Raw genomic sequence first — 19677 nt, 5'->3', positions numbered from 1 at the left:
AGAGCAAGCACTGCAAATCCCATGGCAACAGCAACCAGAAAACACGTCTAAAATAGGGGGCAGTGTTCGCTATTACTATAGCAACAGGAAGACACCGCTCCTTCAATCAGCTTTTGGATTTGCTGAAAGGGGCGAAAAACAAGGCATTATTCTTTTCATAATCGTCATTAGCTGGATTTAATGTATCAGTGTATTAATTTGATTAGACCAGCTGTGTCTCCCAGGGCAAGCCTTTAGGCTTCTAAGTACAGACATAAACCTATGCCTAAACATAACCCCCATGAGATGCATGCCATTTTCAAGTGAATTAGGATACTACCAAAACAAAGAATTTAGCCTAACACTTATCCAGTGCGGTTTGTTTACATCACAACATATCATCCAGTTACAGGAGCGCGCGTGTCAGGTGTGCCAAGGCAGCAACAGGCAGAGGGGAGTAGGGGGTGCGAAGTGGAAGATTCCTTCAAGCCAACCCCCTACAGGCTAAATAAAATGTGCTGAAGATGCGATTAAATGAGTCGTTTCCACTTGCTATCGTTTAATCACAGTAGGTAGTAGCTACACTTTCCACATCACCCCGTGGGTCTAGAGTGTAAATTGGTCTACATATGATACAACATTAGGCTACGCACGAACAAGGGATGGGGTGATTGGAGTGGTTGTTTTTCTTCGTCTGTTGTTAATTTACTCACCAAGCAGTTGTCTATAGCCTAGATAAGACACTTGAAATTGAATACAAGCTTAATAGGTGTTTAATCGGTGTGACCGTGTTATCTTTTTCAACGTGGATTTTGGGCCGCATTAATAATTTCCCATAGCCTACATTTCTCACACGTTCTTTGTAGCACATCTTTATGACAATGTTACAAACCAGGTATAATCCACTTTACATGAGTAATGCTTGGGCTACAACGTAGTTTATAGTGGAATCCCAATACAACATGCTAACCCTTTTCAAAACATAGATGATGTGCCGCAGCCGCCTCTTTGGAAACGTTCCTTCTTCCTCCGTTTACACTCGGGATGTTGTTTACCTGGAGCATGTGCACACAGAGCGGTAAACTGAAAAACCACCGGGATGAATCCATAGCACCGGGTAGCCAATCGGGCAACATATCTCTCCTTCCACAGCCAATAGCGGAGCGACAGGTTCGGTGCATCCAGCGAATCTGCGCTCTGCCTGAAGCGCTGATGCAACTGAGTTGCAATAGCAACCAAGCATCCCCTGTATAGCATATGGTGTCCTTCCTCGCAGCATAAAATTAAATAGTCCCCATGTAAACAATGAGGCGCATAAGTGTGTTTACGCCTCGTGGCATCAAGAATAAGTCACATTTTTGGCATCAGGCATGTTTACATTTCCTGTGCACCTGTTCTGATAGGGAACCAGCTGTAGCCTACCTCCTCCTCCTCCCACCTAAACATCGATTTTCAATATAATTGTAACGACATCTCCACCAATAGCAAATATATTGAATAGATATTCTTCAAGTCTAAAAACTGGAACGTGCGTGGATGTCTCGAAAACAGGTTGGAGAGAGAGGGCGGAGGAATCTACAGCATGGTTTGCCTGCCCATCGTGACGCAGCCGGTTGCTAGGTGTGAATGAACTGATGCTCTCACTCAATAAATCGTCTCTCAGTCATCAAGTTCATCACAACAAAGAAGCAACAACAAGACTTCACTTCTGTCCCGGATTTTCCAAGGGAGCCATGGCTTGTTAAATTAGAGAAGAACTCGGACCCCCGAAAGACGCCGTGCTTTGCTCTTGCAACGCACCCCAAACTCACAAGAATTTTCAGCAAGAATGGAGTAAGTGAAACTTGTTACATTGTATCCTTTCTGAAGCGTTCGAAACTTTGTTGCCAGCGCACTCACCTGAACTGTTGTGCATATTACATTGTATCTGTTTGAGATACATTTAACTCAATAATGTAATCTACGGGTGGTATGTTTAACCGAACGTTTTTAGTGCTTATAATAGCTACAGCGTTGTGATGACTGCTGAAAACTTTGTCAACAACAACAGTAATCACACCACTACAATAGAAAGAGGCAGCCCATAAATGATAATGACAATGGCAGCAAAAGGCAAATAATAACAGTATGCTATGTTATTGCTGTTAAACATTTTGAACACACTATTTTTGTGATAAATGTACAGTATGGCCAATACTGTAAACTTTATTTGCTCAGTATATTTGAGTCTGCCTTGGCAAAAGGTGTTGTCATGTGGGAATAGGTTTGTTTAAAAAAAAAATGTATTCACTTTGTCTGAGTATCCATTAATTAAGCTGTTGTTATAGTTAGACAACCATTAGGCTAAGGTGTTTCTCTATTATCAATGACGTCTTAAAATGGTGCATGTGAAGGCTGATTGTTTAGAGTAGGCCAATTAGATAGTTAACCATATTGAGGAAGTAACGGTGCTCCAGATGAGTCTGGGTTATCCTAGAACATAAACAGGTGTGCATTATGTCATTTGCTTCAGCCCACGTGTTTTGAATGCATCAAGTGCATCAACATAACATTTGTGGTGTGGTCATTATGACAGCACACCCACGGACTCTCAGATCCTGTGAAGTTATTCTGACTTTTGAGAGATCTTTTATTTCTGACGATTATATATTTTTTAAATATTTTTTTTTACTGTATGTAAGTGAACATAATGTGTGAATGTTGCTGTCTCTATTGTGGGTTTGGCTTGGGCTGTTATCTCAGCTTTATGATCTGAACCTTTAAGATTTTGTAAGGTCAGATAGTTCAAAAACCCAATAACCTCAGTTGGGAGTGGGACCTTGAGGACATGTGTTACTTGCACTAATAACAATATGATAACATGGTAATAGTGCAACATTAGGTTATATTTCTATTTATTGCGATTGCCTGCTAGTCAAAAGCACAATTTTTTACGTAATGTTGTAAGTGTTGGGCTTGCAAACCTGTTGAGGTCATTACCTACCTAGCCACCTAGAGACTGAATGGGTTCAACCCAATATGTTTTCTTCTTGTTCCTTTGTTAAGTGGGACATCTATTCTTTTTGTATGATGAGTGACCCATACTGTTTTAAGAAATGTTTCAGCCACTGTTTTTGTGATGATGATCAGCAACCCAGTGTCAGTGTATAGTTTTTAATGATTCGCTTTAAACACCTCCCTACTCATTCTTTATCTCCTATAGGTGTCATTATGCTCACCCAGCCCTGCTCACTGTGGCTCAACTCTCAGACCCCACCAACTCATATTGTACGATCGGACTAATCGGATTGAATCAAAAGACCAATAGACAAAATGATGGCAACGTCAGCAGCTCCTCTCTGGAAGACTCTTCGCGTCTGCCCGGCAGACCCCCTCGCTCTCTCTCACCCACAGGCTAACCTCAGCCAATCACAGGAGTGCAGGGGGGAGGTGCCAGAGGAGAGCCAGCACTTAATTGGTGAGTTGCAGAGTACGCTTTTTTATTTTTCCACATTTCAGGTGGGCACCGCACTGCAGCACATTCGTTCTCCTTCGAACAGTGAGTAATAAAGTAGTTAACGTCTGAAGTTTTTTCCTGTTGAAATGTAGCTACTTTATACTAAACGATTGAAGTTGTTTTCACTCATTTTAATGTTCAAGCTTTAAAATACAAACACATTATTTGTTTTTCCATTATCGACGTTTAAGATTTCATTACCATTGCTATGTAGTTTTAATGAATTACAATCAATTAACGATGATGTTTGTTGCATTTATGACATTTTGTATTTTTCTTCTCTCAATAGGTGATGGTCTCACGGACTGGATGACGGAAGAAGTGGATTTCTCCTCGTACCTCCCAAACCCTCACCCCTCTCCCTCCCCCAATTCCTCCCTTCCTCCCTCACCCCTCCAGCATGACATCCAGGTGCCCTCTGACTTGGAGGTCATGACTTCTCTGCTGCAAGAGGAACTCGCTCAACTGGAGGACTACTTCCTGTCTGAACCGCTGCCGGAGAAAGGACCAAAACTGGGAAAATGCGACAAGGGTCCACCGCCAGTGGGTCCCCACCAGTCATACTACCAGTTGCCCTTTCATGCGTCATCATACTCCACCTCCAACCAATCGGAACACAGCCCTCTACTTGTTACCCTGGCAACTGGGGAACTAGACCTGCTGAGCTTTTGCGGAGGTGGGCCCATTGGGCGATCAAAATTGCCTAGACACACCCCTTACAGTTGTAGCAATCGCCCCAATGGGTGTAGTCGCAAAAGAGTTTCAGATGGGGTGAGGGTGGGCGAGGTCTACGAGAATAGCATATGGAGTTCCAAAGGAAGTAACCCATCGGTGACTCTAAGTGGCAGTTACAGCTGTGTAGAGGACGAGCGGGTAGTCGGGAAAGGTTACTGTCTAGGCAGCGGAGTTGAGATTCGAAGATGCCCTTTTTTACCCAAGGAAGAGAAAAATTGTCAGTTCGCGGAAGAGGTCATAGCTGTTGGCAGTGGGTATGGTGGCTTTGGCGGGCCGCTGGATATCCCACACAAGAAAGAGGAGCTGTTGATGTATGGCATGAGAGAAGTGAATGTCAGTTGTGGTGGTGGAGGATGTGCTAGTAGCAGTGGGATAGAATTGTTGAGTAGTAATGTCAAAGTTGGCGTAGTCGGTGAGTTGTCTTCCAAGATGCCCACTATTCCTTGGAAGACAGAGACTAGTGAGGGTTGTTATCTTCAGGCACCGTCCCAATCAGAGGCCTCCTACCACCACGGCTTCCAAGGGACGGTCAGCGAGCAGGTCAAGGCAGAGGGTTTAGAGATGGGCCGTCAACATCATGACTTCCACTGTGGTGGGTTCCTAGAGGACCAGCAGGGCTCTGAGTGTCTGGCAATGGATAGGGAGGCTCTTGACAGGCAGGTGGTGTTGGGGTTGAAGGAGGACCCCTGTCCCCTCGCGAAGCCTGAGCTGGACGAAACAATGCCAGGGGAGGTCCACCACCCACCAGAGCGCAAGCAGAAGAAGAGAGACCAAAACAAGACTGCCGCTCATAGGTATGATGATTCAACCAAGCGCTGAAAACTTAAGGTGGTGTTCAAATTTGAGATCTGCGCACAATTTCTACACAAGTCTCCCATTGACATCAATAAATGATTTTAGCGAAAGTCTGAGTTGTGTGTGCTTCTCTCAACTCTAAATTGACAGGTTTGTGGTTATCCAAATGTTGTTGTCTGATTTGTTGATAACAGAACTAAATAGAACATTGCCACTGGCATTTGACTTTTACTTTGATTTCACTCAGATTAATCCTATCTTCTCCCGTTTGACCCCACCCTACCAGGTATCGCCAACGTAAAAGGGCAGAGCTGGACTGCCTTGAGGAGCAGCTGCACGGTCTGGAGGGGCATAACCGGGAACTTCGGGACAAAGCAGAGTCAGTGGAGAGGGAGATCCAGTATGTTAAAGACCTACTGATCGAAGTGTACAAAGCCCGCAGTCAGCGGCTCAAGCAATCGGACACCGACGCCTGATGATGAAGATAAGATGACGAAGACTTTCTGCAAGTAGATTTGAAGAAAAAATGACAGGGAAATGTTAGTTTTTCAATGTTTTGAAATTTAATATTACATTTTTCTTTTTCTTTGGGAGGGTCAGGGTGGGGGGCAACAAAGGGGTTCAATTGCATGTTTTGATGACGTGATTATTATTTTTTTACGAGTCAAACAACTACTTTATACTTCCACTGTTTCGGCAATCGGCACTAACCAAGCAAGCCTGCACTGTGATGCTGTAATGTCTCAGCTGACAATCAATTTCTGAATGGGTTTCCTGTTGAATGGCGATGGGTTTGATTTCCACCATTGGTGTTTTTTATATACTGGTTAGACTAATGTGATTCAACTAAGGCCTTACACTGGTCTTGATGTCAATAACTTAGCTACTGGTTCAATATACTCATTAGCTTTTTATCAAAAGACAATCTTTGTTTATTTGTGGGAGCTTTGCACTATTTGTATATTTTCCCAAATTATTATTCCAATAATTGAAAGCAAACTAATATAAATATGAATGCAAAAACAGCCTTTTAGGGAAGACTTAAGATTTTGTTGAAAGTGTTGTCCCCTTAAATGCTAATTGCAATATGATACAATCAGTTTTATAGCTCAGGTTATGCAATTCATGCCCAAAGTTCTAGAAGTATGTAAGTTGGTAATTCTTGACTGAAGATTTTTTTGCATGGCAAAGACATTCATGGCTACTAAAATTAACGAGTTCTGTCTGTCTATATGATGCTGTATAGCTACTGTGCACTGATTCCATAGCAGCCTCACATTCCATGCTCTCTCTCAGCAAATTCACTTGTCTCTAGCTCTTTCCTAGTTGTTTCTCTTCACTGGATTAGATGGTATAGGATTTCAGAAATCAATGTGGGACCCTCTGTCTCTTTACTTGCTGTAAAAGCAAATCAGGGTTTGTGATTTTATATGGCGGGTATGCTCGTCTGATTTATAAAGACTTTTTCAATTGTGTCTTGAAGGAGAGATGGTAGGTAGGTAGTTAGCCTTTGCTTTTTTCTAAAAAAGAACAAAAAAACTATTTTTCACTAGAATGTTTGTGATAGCTTTTCATGTTGTTTCCCGCTTTTGTCTACGAGGATGCAGTGTCAATTAATTTAGTATAAACCTTTATTTTATAATTAGGTACAATTCTAAATTTTTCTAAAAACGGTCAATCTGCTTTAAGCAAATGTAACAATATATCATCTTTAAATTTGAAAATCTAATTGGATCTTTAGTGAATTAATCCAATTGAATTGCTGTTGCTTTTTTAATGAATTTAAGTTGAAATGCAATAACTCTTAAATGTCCTAACGAATAGTTAAGATCTTAATATAATGTAATTATCTAATTATCTGTTATCAATCTTTTGGATGAATGAGTAGGACACTGCATCTTTTTCAAATATGGTCTGTTATCTTGGCGATATACAATCATGTTTCTGAAATACAGCTTTTAATGCAATGTGTATTAATGTTATTTTGTGATATTGAGATTCTATTACTTTCAATATTAAGCCTCACGCATTTCAGCAACACGATTACGACCAATAAGTTACACCAGATAAAATAACCAACCATTTAGTAATTTGGAAATAATTCCAATGTTTCCTCTCAATATATTTCCTTTGTGTTACATGTCACTCGTTTTATTCAAATAAAGTGATTTGTGTCTACACAGTAGCCTAACAGTTTATTCTTGTTTTGAGCTCATCTCCGTTATGCATGGGTAATTTCTGGTGAAAAGCCAGGGGAGATTTAGCCCACATAAATGAAATAACGGATAGATTAGGATACTTCTTGGAACTGTTTTGAAATGAGGCATTAAAAGTATTTTTTTTTTGGATGCTTACGCTATGTTGTTGTCTTTTACACAGCGTGGATTACATGGACTGTTGTACAGAATCTGGCTCGATTTCAAATATATTTAACGTTCTATTGCTTTATCAATCTGCTCCTCGGAGGGTAAGGCCAAAAACACCCGTCTCTATATTTTTGTTATGGAGGGCAAGCAATTTTTATACAAGACAGGATTTTCTTTGACATACATACATACCTCTAGCATATATATTTATACATTTTTTCAAACAAGTGCAACCAGTCATTCCATGTGAGATGGACCCAGTATTCACTCCAGAGGGTGTCATTTTCTGTGTAAAGAAGACAAGTTCTAAGTGGTGTAGACCTACATATAAAAAAAAAAATGACATGCTAAAAATCCCAACATGTCATTTTACATATAAAATAGTGTTACTACATACATATTAAACTGTCATATAGGCCCTATTCAGCACGAAATCAGGCACTAGCCTACTCAAAAACACATTAAATTATCATTGAAGGTGTGTATCGACTCTATCAGTCACATTATATCACACAGCCTAGGACCAAATGTTATCAAGCATATAATGTTCAACAGTATTTGAAATATATTTTATCTCCTCAAAAATGATGTTTTAAGGGGATGCATTACACTCAAATATTGATTTATATACTCTGGGGGAAAAACATTTACTTTGACAAATACTAATTTGAGACATTTTCACAAGGGACCTTATGCCCATCTAAAATGGAATTGGATCATACGAAGCATATTTGTGCCACAAGGAAATCCACAACATGATCTCTCTCTTCCTGGTAATTGCCGCAAACTGCACTTTGGCAAGAAAGTTGTACAACCAACATGTGCAATGCCAATGTTCTAAATCCCTTTATATTCATACATGAATGATATTCCGTCTCATAAAATGGGCTAATTTAAATGTTGACAACATCTTAATAATGCAATCAAAATAAACAGATTTTTTGAATATTATTTTGTTCTGAATACTTGCTCACTTGGCCACCTGTAGTTTTTTTGTTTTACAATTGAGTTATTATACTTCGTTAAATTATGATTTGAATGAATGCATTGATAGTGTGTGCATATGTCATTTTTATCTAATTATTAAGATTGTTTTACCTGCTTTTGAGCCAAACTATCACAAATTTAACCAAGGGTTACACACAGGAGGGTTTATTAATACCAGTGCATAACAAATCAAAAGTCTTCGTCAAGAATTACTTGAAAACTACCTTTTTACATAGTTAAACAAAATCTATCAATTTATGATAGGCTTACACTACATACTTTATTCAAATTCAAAGCATTACAAATTACATTACACTTAAAAAACTTGACTTACACCGTACAAGTCCAGACCACATTGCCCAAACTAAACAAATCAATTACGCACCTTTCAATTCAAGAGAGTAAAACATGTTAACAAGCTATCCCAAATTACAAATGACAATCCCTAAATGTAATGAAATGTACTTTTATCTTCTAAAACAAAGACATAAAATATTGATGGCAATAATTTTATCAACCAGCGTGCTGCACAGATGAGTTATGGGTAGGGGATATAACATCCGGCATCCAGCTTATACATTGAATCCCGGTATTAAGGCAAAGGCAGATGGGCTGATCCACAAGTCTGATCTTACCAAATATACACACTATTCTCTCACTCGCTGCATTGGACTTCATAGCAGCTTGATGATCTGACAGTAGTCACACTGTGGAGGTGCGACATGCTGTGAAGCCTGACGAAGTTTCTCACGTGCATCAAGGGACAGCAGAGCCTTAAGACACAGATGAAAGAGGTCGGAATATGGCCTTAGTAGAGACAGAGTTAGTCTGTTTGTGTATGTGTTAGAGAGAGCGAGAATGTGTGTGTGTGTGTGTGAGAGTATGTTTGTGTGAGAGAGTATGTGTATCTGTGTAAGCATGAGAGTGATAAGAGAGTGAATGTGTGTGTGTGAGCAGACATGCAGTGTTGCATCCAGAGTTAAATTACTAAATAAAGGCAATGGTGAGTAAAGAAAGTTTTGGTGTTTGATCATGACATGAGATATGGCAACATTTAAGAAACTCAATAAATTATATAATAGAAAGACTAAATAAAAACTTTTTGTGTTTGGGTTCTTGGCCAATGGGTTCGGAGGGGATAACATTCTACAACAGCCTGGCCTCAACACACTGAAAACGGTTTTAGAAATGTAGAAAGTCTAATAACTACATAAACACTTCAAAGAGTAGTATTATTTGCATTCTAAATTAGATAACAAGCCAGTTATTTTATTTTTTTATTTTATTTTAAAATGTGTGTTAGATAGACATTCACCATCTCATGGAGGATATGAACCCATTTTTCTTTAAAAAAAATGAAGTTTGATCCACTGTGACTAAACTATTCTATGGTGCTTATATTTATTTCAATGTCTACCCCTTGGTAATATCACCCTCTATTACCTGTCGTAGTGCATCCTGTTGGCTGTATAAGCTCAGGGTAGCAACAGCCGCTTGTTGGACTGTATGCTGGGAGTCGGTACATGCGGCCTGTAGGAGGAGAAGGGGCACGTCTCCCTCCAGCAGTGAGGCCACACCCCCTTCCACAGCAGCCATGTTGCCCAGGGCAGCGCAGCAGTGGCGGCGCGTCAGGGCATCAGGGTCCGCTATGAGGGAGAGTAGCTCAGTTGTTGCCCAATTGGCTTCCGCCATCCATCCACTTCCATCCCCCTGGTCTGCTACTTGCTGTTTGAGTGTTGTGGATGAGTCTCCTCCGTCTCCTACCAGGGACTGGGAGGACACAGTTTTGTCTGGCTTGCCCTTCTTCCTGTCCCGGGCTGTAATAGGGGCACTACTGTTCTCTCTCCCATTGGCTCTCCGTGTTCTAAACTCTGCCTTTCCAATAAGCCCCAGCCAATTGCCCACAGCCTTGCAGGCCATCCTCCGTACGGACGTGGAGGGGTCGTGGAGACAGCCAATTATGTCTCTGAGGATGGCGGGTTGCAGCCGGGTCCATTGTGGGTCACTGGTGGAGGGAGGAGTATGAGGTGTAAACGGGTCCAGGTTACCTAGCAGGCTACAGGCAGCAGCTCTGACCCTGTCGTCTGGGTGAGCCAGGGCCTGGTGCAGGGGAGCAGGCTCCAGATAGAGATGAGGGGTGGAGGGTCGGGACCTGGGGGAGCAGCGGGCAACCTGGGATAGTAGGGTGAAGAGCTCCACGGCCGACCCCCACAGGGCTTCACTTTCAGGCTTTAGCAGGTCAGAGAGAAGGGAGCTGGCAGTCCTAGATACAGACACTGGGTGCCCAGCCTGGTCCCTGACCCTGGAGGCTGGGGCCTGGTCTCTTCTATCCTCCTTGGGGTCACTGCTGGGTGGAGAGAAGAAGCCTTGGGCCCTGGCGGCAGCTGTGAAGCAGGGGACAGAGCGGCCGGGGTCACACAGCAGTAGGCGACATAGTAGAGAGAGAGGCAGTTCCAGTAGAGACGGAGGAACGGACTGGATAACCTGATCCAGAACAGAAAAAAACAAACACACACAATCCAGTTCAACCATCAAAGACACCAGACATTGAACAACACAATGTTCTCCCAATGGTGTCAAGACAGCAGTGTGGTGGAGTAGCAGTTCTGGGATGTGTGACTAGAGCAAGCGGTGTCTTAAATTGCATCAGTCACTCGGTATGTCAGACAGACATATCAACAGAGGGAGATTAATTAAGAGTGGGGTCTTTGCACATTGTCAATATATACTCATACATCCAAAGGCTTAACAATGTTCTTGTAAGGGTGCTGTAAGGGGAGAGCCTGACCTGCAGCAGGCCAGAGACAATGCCAGCGCTGTGGTACAGCTGGAGTAGTCTGTCCATGGTCTCTGAGGACAGGTCCAGGGCAAAGGGGAAACACAGCAGGTGGCAGCTCAACACTGATAGGCTGTTCACACTGGAGTCACAACCCCAAAGCTGGCCGTGAGTCTCGTCAGACGGCCTGGAAACACTGGAAAAGAGGCACTCTCCACATATCACCACCGTAACAGTATGGTATTGATTGACTGTTGATATGCTATAAGTATTATTAGGACAATCACAAGTGAATTAGAAGATGTGTTATGCAAGAAGACAGCTAGACGGAGAGAGAGCGAGAAAGAGATGGAGAGGTCACTAACCATTTAGTGGTGAGCAGGTGGCCCAGGGTGAGTATGCAGTTTGTGTCGCTGTCTGAGAACAGGGGAACACAGCAGTACGGGTCCCTGGTAAGGACAAAAAGGGCGAGGGACAGGAACACATACAGTCCTGATGGGAGAGGAGATGGAAACCATTTATATTAGATTGGTGAGAGCTCAACCTAAAACTTGTCAAAAAAATGAAGGGTAATAATAATAACAATAAGACAGAATTCCAGAAAATAATAGTTTGTTGTTCAATGTCTTTTTTAAGTAGGCAGGGAAACAGATTAGACAGACGTTTCGGTTTTAGCCTTCTTCATTGTGTTCAACGTTGGTGAGAGACCAACATCATCAGGTAGTGTAGTTTATACCATTTGAGGAGCAGAACTTTGTTCTGGCTGATGTTTTCTCCAGTGAAGTACCAACTTTCACCCACAGGAGGCACAGAATGCTTGGATCCAAAGAAGGACTTTCATGCTATTCAGAGAATAAAAGGGGATCTTTTTTTAAATGGATCAAAATATTTTTTGTTATTGACAAATCTGTATGCAGGCACAATTAACCTCAGTTAGGGTGTGGAGAACCAATGACAAGAAGCCATCACAGAACCCCCAGCCTGATGGTAACGGGACGCGTGGCTGGGAGAGAGAACATTTCAGGGAACAGTCTAGTCAGACACAACAAATCATATAGATTTTTTCATTGCAAAACTATTTCTAGAAGTAAAAAGCTGTCATACAAATAATTTGTATAAATATTTACACACAAAGATAACACCATTCAATCATACACAATCATTAGCTATGCAAGTCATAGCCTACCTCATCGGAGTCTGAGAGAAGCTTGTTGAGCTGGGCAGTGATCCTGTCCATGCTAACAACCACAGAGACTCCACACTGGCTGAATATGGCCAGAATGGCTGCAGCCAGAGGCTAGATGAGAGATGGAGAAAAGGAGTCTGTCCAGAGCCAATTCAACACGACTAGCCTACTGCATTTCTTTGAGTGGTTTCATACTTACTGCCAATGGGTTAGGGTCAGGCCGAAGAAGAATCTTGAAAAAGGGCATGGCGTAATCTTCCAGTCTACAGTGAGAAAAGGTTTTGTGTCATATGACATTGAAATATTGTTAAACATTGTCATTTTAAACTATGACCTCTAACTATGTAAACATGCTAAATACAAAAATGTTAAACCACTAAGAGGGGAGAAGAAATAAAGAAACAAACCTGTTCTCTGCTTGTTGCCAGTCACGGTGCTTCTCCCAATAGTTCAAGAGTAGAACAATAACTTCCCCCAGTACTGTCACACTCCATGGTTGCTGATGGAGATTATTAACATGATGAGAGAGACAGAAAAAGCGAGTTAGCAGTTGAGGGGATATCCACCGAAATTAACATTGCAGTCCTTACTGGCACATATTTACTTGAATAAAACAGCCATCAAATAGTTCTCACAATCTCATTGGATTATTGAAGACCAAGTCCTGATCTATGAAAATATAACATGTATACCCAGGGCCCAGCTGTAAAAGAGACCTTGGTCTCAGTCTGTGTTCCTTGTTGAAATAAAGGTAAAATAATAATACTGGTTAATATCACCAAATTAACCTTAACCACCACTGGATTCTCCACAATATCCTGGACTAGGTTGAACAGGAAATGAGGTAGTCCAACTTCCTGTCTAAGTCGATGGGAGTCCTCTGAGTCGGAGGTCAAGATCAGGTTGGACAGGACCTTCAGTGGCTGACGGATCTGACATGCCCCCTCCAGGATACCATCCAATAGCTGACCAAGAACACAGAACAACAGGGTTTATGTCAAAGAAAACATGTGAATAAACGTTATTGATCCTTAGAGGGGAGATTGGATTTGTCACCAGCATAGAAGACATCCCACACTTTACGGTGTAATTGAATTCAAATCACACCAAATAATTTTTTTTCTATCCAACTTGAATTCAACTAACTTGATTCTACTGTAGTTGCCTGTAAGTAGTAGTTACCCGGGTTTTGGATGTCAGCAACTTCTCTTTCAATCGAGGTATGATTTGAATGGTTTGGCCGCTGGAAACGGAGGTCTGCTGGATCAACCTCTCCCACTCCTCATCACTGTCAACATCCTAACAAAAAGTAGTAAAGAACCAACAATGAATTACAAACCAAGAAAAACTCATGAAACCCAAAACCCTATCCTAGACTGTGTCTTCGTCACTCAAAGAGCACTTCTCTCCAGCAGCAGTGACACTAACCTGGCCGTGGAGCCTCACAGCACTCAGGCTGGTCCTGGCCTGACCCCGCTCCTGAGTCTCAGGTCGCCTCAGGGCCTGTCGGGGCCCAACCTCCACAGAGGGGAACTCCTGTTCGTAGTCCCGGCTGATCTGACCCCTGCTAGGGACACGGGGGAAACCCCTTTACATTTACATAAACAACTTTTATAAATTAGTAACGTTTCAGGTTGACATCCTTTGTCAAAGCTTTGAACATTTACGATGCACCTGGAGAAGCAACCCTCAGATGTGTGAGTGCTTTCCATTGATCATTTTCATAGAACACACCTGTCTGTGGGGAGTAGACTGTCTGGAATTTTAAAGGCTCACCACATTGTACCTGTTAGTGGAAATCTCAATGGCAGACTGTTTTGGGGTAAGGCTCAGATTGGCGGTTAATTGTGACAGATCTTGATCCAAACCATCTGAGGGAGCCACCAGGCTGTCTTTGGACAGGGGCTTCACTACAGGTGCTGTCCTTGAAAGTGCCCGACTAGATGATTCAGTCTTTCCGTTTCCCACCTGAGCATAGAGTGTATGAGTGTTAAAGTTACAGTGAATAGAACAGCTTGTCCTTCCTTTCCATTTCTATGTACGTTCATGATTACGACACACACAATTATGATACACATGATACTTTACTTTTACAACATTTCTGGCCTGATACTGTGTGTTGATTCAACAGCTCTGTCTGTCACTTTGTGCACACAGTGTTTGACATTAACCTTCAGACAAGTAGGACAGATTTTTGAAACACAATTTTTACATCATTGTATGATGCAAGGAACCACTTTACAAAATAAAATGCATTATTATTATTACCATAGAAAATCTGTTTTTTTAGCCTACATTCTGCCTATCAAAATACAACAAGGCTCCCTTGGTTGGCCACCCTAAAGGCGTCCACATGCTTCCCAGTTTAGTGGAGTTCGTGAATTTATTATGATGACATTTTGTGACATTTTTGTTTGTTTTGGACTTAAGGGTTTTCTTGGCTTATCAGGCACACAAAAAGTCTATGCCCCTTCGTCAGTGATTGGTCAACAGTAGAGATTCTTCAATAAAGTGTTGTCGTTCAATGAGAGACAACTTGTTTTCATGCACATTCTTTAATAGAAAAATACTGCACCAAACATCTGTTTGAAATTAATGACAGATTTCTTGAGTTATCTTAAATTAATTCGGACTCTTTTTAGGAAGTGCATACTGGCTACTTCGTCTCAAAACGGACAAAGAGTACTATTGCAGTTTTTGTTCTAGTTTTTCAAGCAAAGATCTTTTAAGGGAATATGCACGCACACTCATTCGGTTAGGCTAGGCACCAGCCGAACTGAAGCATTCGGATGCCTTAAGTAGCCTATAAAATATTGCTACACTACAATTAAAACTATTACTTTATGTCTTTATAAAATAATTCCCTCATTCAATTAATCAGGGATCAAATGGCTAAGGTAGGCTATTTCAAAGCAAGGTAACAAAGATATGTTTATCTATAACCTTGTAAGGATAAAATATTCTGAAACTCCCAAAGCCACCAACTGTTAATAAATTAAAGCAATATAGGAAGATATTATAATTTCAGCACTGTTTTGATTGGGACAGCGCCATCGTGATGCTTTGAGACAAGTTTGGGGGACATGTCTTGATAAATCAATCAATATCAGACTTGAGTTTTCACTGAATCCCCATTTGGATATTTGGTTGCAATTAGGTCAGGAAAATGTTAGCTTAATTGAGGTGAGTGCTTATGATCATCCTTAGTCTAGTTTGCTCATCTCAACAAGTGGATTATTTTTCTCTTCACTCCCAACCAAAAACCCATGACATGTCTGATAAACAAAACCACATTGATTGATTAGCCTAACTGAATCGGTCTGTGTATTTGGTTAATTAATCTCTAGCTGGGCAAATAAGTGGAGGTGATAGCTCATCTATTTGTTGTCTCATCTATCACTGATAAGAAACATTTAGCTTGCTAATGTAACCTTAAATAACCTCACGCATATGCAACTCCAAAAGCCTGCAGAGTGTGTGTGCAATATGAACCCGAGACACTTAAAAAGTGTGCTAATATTTTCTTTGCCTATCATGATGTAGTCCCAATTTAACACCATACGCCTGCTCCCCACTAGTCGTTGAATTTGCGCCATTTGTAACTCATAGAAGGGCTGGTGCAACCAGTGATTGGTGATTGAAAAAGACTGCTCGTTCCTGTCATTACAAAACAATTCTACTCCGATGCGCTCTGTTGAAATTGGGAGAATAGTGCGCAAATCATTGCATCCGGATGACATTCTGATCAGAGTAATATATTGTTTAAGATAGAGATTTGTGTGATTTTTTTTACTTGTCCATTCGGTCTACTTAAATCTTTAGTCTGCTATTTTTTATTATTTAAAAAAAATTTTTTTTTACTTGTCCCGAGCAAGTGTTCATTTTTATTTAATTTATTTCACCTTTATTTAACCAGGTAGGCTAGTTGAGAACAAGTTCTCATTTATAAACTGCGACCTGGCCAAGATAAAGCAAAGCAGTTCGACACATACAATAACAGTTACACATGGAATAAACAAACATACAGTAGAAAAAGTATATATACAGTGTGTGCAAATGAGGTAAGATAAGGGAGGCAATAAATAGGCCAAAGTAATTACAATATACCAATTAATAAACTGGAGTGTTAGATGTGCAGAAGATGAATGTGCAAATAGAGATTTTTTATTTTACCTTTATTTAACTAGGCAAGTCAGTTAAGAACAAATTCTTAATTTCAATGAGGGCCTAGGAACAGTGGGCAGAACGACAGACTTGTCAGCTCGGGGATTCGATCTTGCAACCTTTCGGTTACTAGTCCAACGCTCTAACCACTAAGCTACGCTGCCGCCTCAGATACTGTGGTGCAAAGGAGCAAGACAAATAAATAAATACAGTATGGGGATGAGGTAGTTGGATGGGCTATTTACAGATGGGTTATGTACAGGTGCAGAGATCTGTGCGCTGCTCTGACAGCTGGTGCTTAAAGCTAGTGAGGGCCCTTGCCCAGTCTACCTACCTGTCTGTTCCTCTTGTCCCTCTGTTCCCTGGCCTTGCGCAGTAACCTCCCCTCTCCACCATGTGGCGCTGCTTTCTGTACTGCCTGCTGGAGTTTCAGCACCTGCAGGTCTGGGCTGGCGGCCACTGTCAGCGGGCTGGACACAACGGGGTCTGAGAGAACTACAGACAACAACAACACAAGGAATAGACAAGGTCTCTATGTCTACTATAGAAGCCTGTTATTTAAAAAGGTCTATCATAAAAAGTAAAATATAGAATAAAAAAAGGGTCTTACCTAGAACTCCATCAGCAACAAATGGGTGTTTTAGGAGGTGTGGCCACGACAACCTCTTCTGTGGGTCTTTGGTCAACAAACCTTTCAGGAAAGTCTGGCATGGAAAGATTATAGACAAGCCATGTGGTGATGGGATGCTATCTTAATTAATATACATGAGCTTAAAATCAATAGTTTCAATTCCAAATTGAATTACACAAACTAAATGTTTCACTATTAGTTTTACTATAGTGTCACTGTGAAATGTAGCCTGATTCAGTTTGTATTTCAAGGTAAAACACTGGATTAATTCAGAGTTAACATGGACTCTGTAGTACCATGCAGGTCTGGCTCATGGTGTCCGGCCACTTGACCGGGTCTCTGACTATGAGCTGGACCAGCTGAAAGATGGAGTTGGTGTAGAAGGGTGGCGCCCCCGTGTGTAGCTCATAGAGGATGCAGCCCAGAGACCAGAGGTCGGCTGTGTGGTCGTAGGGCTTCTCCTCTACCAGTTCTGGGGACATGTAGAGGGGCGTCCCCTTGATGGAAGTCAGGACCAGGGTGGACACACTCATTGCTCTAGCAAATCTGGAGGATAGGACACACACAGGTACAGTTAAAGGCAGGCAGACAGACAGACTCGCTATAGGGTATAATTAGGCATCATTCTCCACTTGAGTTTCCTCTAGTTTCCTCTTCTCATACATATAATGAAGAGTGTACCCTCATCAGTGAGATTTCTATAACTGATTGAATCAAAATTCAAAAAAGCACTCGCACATCTGAGCTGTCTGTTGCAGGTGCATGGTAACAATGAGAATACTTGAAAGAAAAGAGAAACCCGCAGACTGTTCTTGCTAATAGCTATCACTATTTTTATTCAAGCTTACGTTTTGGCCTTTTGGCCTCGCCAGAGCTTTTCTTAACAGATTGAATGTCACAGCTTTCAACACCACAAAGTTCTCCTTCAACACAAAGGCTGTCCTTTCAGCACCAAATATACTCACCCAAAATCACACAGCTTCACCACCCCTCCTTTACCCAGCAGAATGTTCTGTGGTTTCATGTCACGATGGAGAATCCGATGGGAATGCAAATAATACAAGGCAGAGACCAGCTGGCAGGCAATATCACGGACCTTTGCATAGGATGAAAAATACATGCATGAATATCTACTGTTTGATTGATAATAGGTTTCATTTTACAGTACTTTGTCGTTCTTATTGTAGTACGTTGAGAAATAACCTACTACATCATGAGTCAATGGCTTTACCTGGCTCTCTGGTAAGTTACCATCATCTTCAAGGATCTGGAACAACTCTCCCTCTGCATACTCTGTCACAACAACAACCTGCCATGAATATACAGCATTATCATCATGTTATTAATGCAATTAAAATGTATTGTAGGCATGTATCTTCCATACTAAGTAATAATGTAACGTATAAGTGATGACATTATATGAAGGTGAAGACAACAGCTTTTACATACCTCTCTTTCGGTCTCAAAGCTGTCTAAGAGCAGGACAATGTTCGGATGTTCAAGTCCCCTCATGATGTCAATTTCCCTTTTGAGATTGCGCAGCTCCTTCTCAGAACGGCCCACCTTGGGGATAAACTTTAGTGCCACGACCTACAACGGACCAAAACAAAATGGATGCGCAATGAAAGGGAGCACTACAAGCTATTAATGACAGACCAAGCTGATGTTAACGTACAGCAGAAAGGTCAGTGTGTAACTTTATATTTTCCCAATATACCATATACTCACTTGGCCACTGAACTTTTTACGTCCTTTATACACTCGTCCAAACGAGCCCTCTCCTATCATCTCCAAAACGTGATACAAGTCCATGCTGAAGAGTGTTTGAGAACTTAGCTAGCTCGCTTAACGACGTTAACGTTCGCTAGAAAAACTGTAATATCCACGTTATCCCTCGAAAAATGATAGAGAGGTGAAGTGAGTCGCAGAAACTAGTTATTTGAAGGACCTTAACATATATTAAATTTGCTCCATGAGTATAAAATATATGAATATTTGTTATTTTTCTGCAATGAAGTGCTAACCAATGTGCAGAGGAAGAAAACAAAGAGCGCTTGACCACCTGTTGCGTCTAAAGAAAGCGCCGTTTTAAAAACAGTCTCACAAAGAAGCATAGAGACAATACTAATGATTATTACTACATCGCATGAATTATTTCATAACAAATTATTATAATTATTGGTAAAATACTTCATTACGTTACTTTGAATGGTTTGTATTAAACCGTAATACATATTCGAGGCAGGCTACTGAGAAGACAGCAAATTTAACATGGGTCCTTAGCCTAACAACCGATTTTGCGTCTCAGTAACCGATGCTGTCGGTGGAGTTGGGCCATATAAATATAATGAATAGATGGATGTGGAAAAAGATTGATAAACGAGTTTTTAAACCATACTAAACCATATTTGGATAAACTACAGCTCTGGATGATCAAAAACGACAACCTTTTTTCAGTTTCATTTTATTAACTTGAAAAATAATTATGGCAATCTATAAAAAAAGTTCCTTATCTCACTTTCTCTCTCTCATACACTCACACACACAGCTGGTAGACCCTGC

At 41.3% G+C, this 19677-nt stretch overlaps 2 protein-coding genes across 3 annotated transcripts; one reads left to right on the top strand and one right to left on the bottom strand.

Annotated features, from left to right (window-relative positions):
* The first annotated feature begins 1590 nt into the window (after window positions 1-1590).
* On the top strand, window positions 1591-7357 carry LOC139418739 (activating transcription factor 5a). The gene is made up of 4 exons (XM_071168406.1): window positions 1591-1812; window positions 3182-3436; window positions 3765-5004; window positions 5292-7357. Exons 2-4 carry the CDS (start codon window positions 3292-3294, stop codon window positions 5479-5481), a joined length of 1575 nt encoding a protein of 524 aa, XP_071024507.1. The 5' UTR covers window positions 1591-1812; window positions 3182-3291; the 3' UTR covers window positions 5482-7357.
* Window positions 7358-8509: 1152 nt separating this feature from the next.
* On the bottom strand, window positions 8510-19179 carry LOC139418738 (serine/threonine kinase 36 (fused homolog, Drosophila)). 2 transcript variants are annotated; one of them, XM_071168405.1, is made up of 20 exons: window positions 18844-19179; window positions 18565-18705; window positions 18347-18424; window positions 18081-18211; window positions 17412-17661; window positions 17095-17188; window positions 16819-16979; window positions 14107-14288; window positions 13749-13884; window positions 13503-13619; window positions 13109-13285; window positions 12728-12819; window positions 12520-12583; window positions 12321-12431; window positions 12063-12137; window positions 11871-11976; window positions 11500-11626; window positions 11147-11330; window positions 9802-10842; window positions 8510-9131 (listed from the first exon to the last, which is right to left on the bottom strand). In XM_071168405.1, the coding sequence occupies exons 1-20, from the start codon at window positions 18925-18927 to the stop codon at window positions 9033-9035; spliced, it is 3450 nt and encodes a 1149-aa protein (XP_071024506.1). In that variant the 5' UTR covers window positions 18928-19179; the 3' UTR covers window positions 8510-9032. The 2 variants fall into 2 exon arrangements, with proteins under 2 accessions (XP_071024506.1, XP_071024505.1); XM_071168404.1 differs by having other exon boundaries at window positions 13749-13887; window positions 18844-19171.
* Window positions 19180-19677: the final 498 nt, after the last annotated feature.

This window comes from Oncorhynchus clarkii, chromosome 10 (assembly GCF_045791955.1).
Source record: "Oncorhynchus clarkii lewisi isolate Uvic-CL-2024 chromosome 10, UVic_Ocla_1.0, whole genome shotgun sequence".
NCBI lineage: Eukaryota > Metazoa > Chordata > Actinopteri > Salmoniformes > Salmonidae > Oncorhynchus > Oncorhynchus clarkii.
This window is presented reverse-complemented; position numbering and strand designations above follow the sequence as displayed.

Excerpts from the sequence above, each read along its gene's own strand:
- LOC139418739 (XM_071168406.1), top strand. The coding sequence starts at position 3,292 with ATGATGGCAACGTCAGCAGCTCCTCTCTGGAAGACTCTTCGCGTCTGC. Across the intron at positions 3,437-3,764 it reads GGAGAGCCAGCACTTAATTG|GTGATGGTCTCACGGACTGG; the intron begins GTGAGTTGCAGA and ends TTCTCTCAATAG. Across the intron at positions 5,005-5,291 it reads AACAAGACTGCCGCTCATAG|GTATCGCCAACGTAAAAGGG; the intron begins GTATGATGATTC and ends CCACCCTACCAG.
- LOC139418738 (XM_071168404.1), bottom strand. The coding sequence starts at position 18,927 with ATGGACTTGTATCACGTTTTGGAGATGATAGGAGAGGGCTCGTTTGGA. Across the intron at positions 13,888-14,106 it reads ATTGAGATTTCCACTAACAG|CAGGGGTCAGATCAGCCGGG; the intron begins GTACAATGTGGT and ends CCGTGTCCCTAG. Across the intron at positions 11,977-12,062 it reads TTCTCCACACCCTAACTGAG|CATGAAAGTCCTTCTTTGGA; the intron begins GTTAATTGTGCC and ends TTCTCTGAATAG.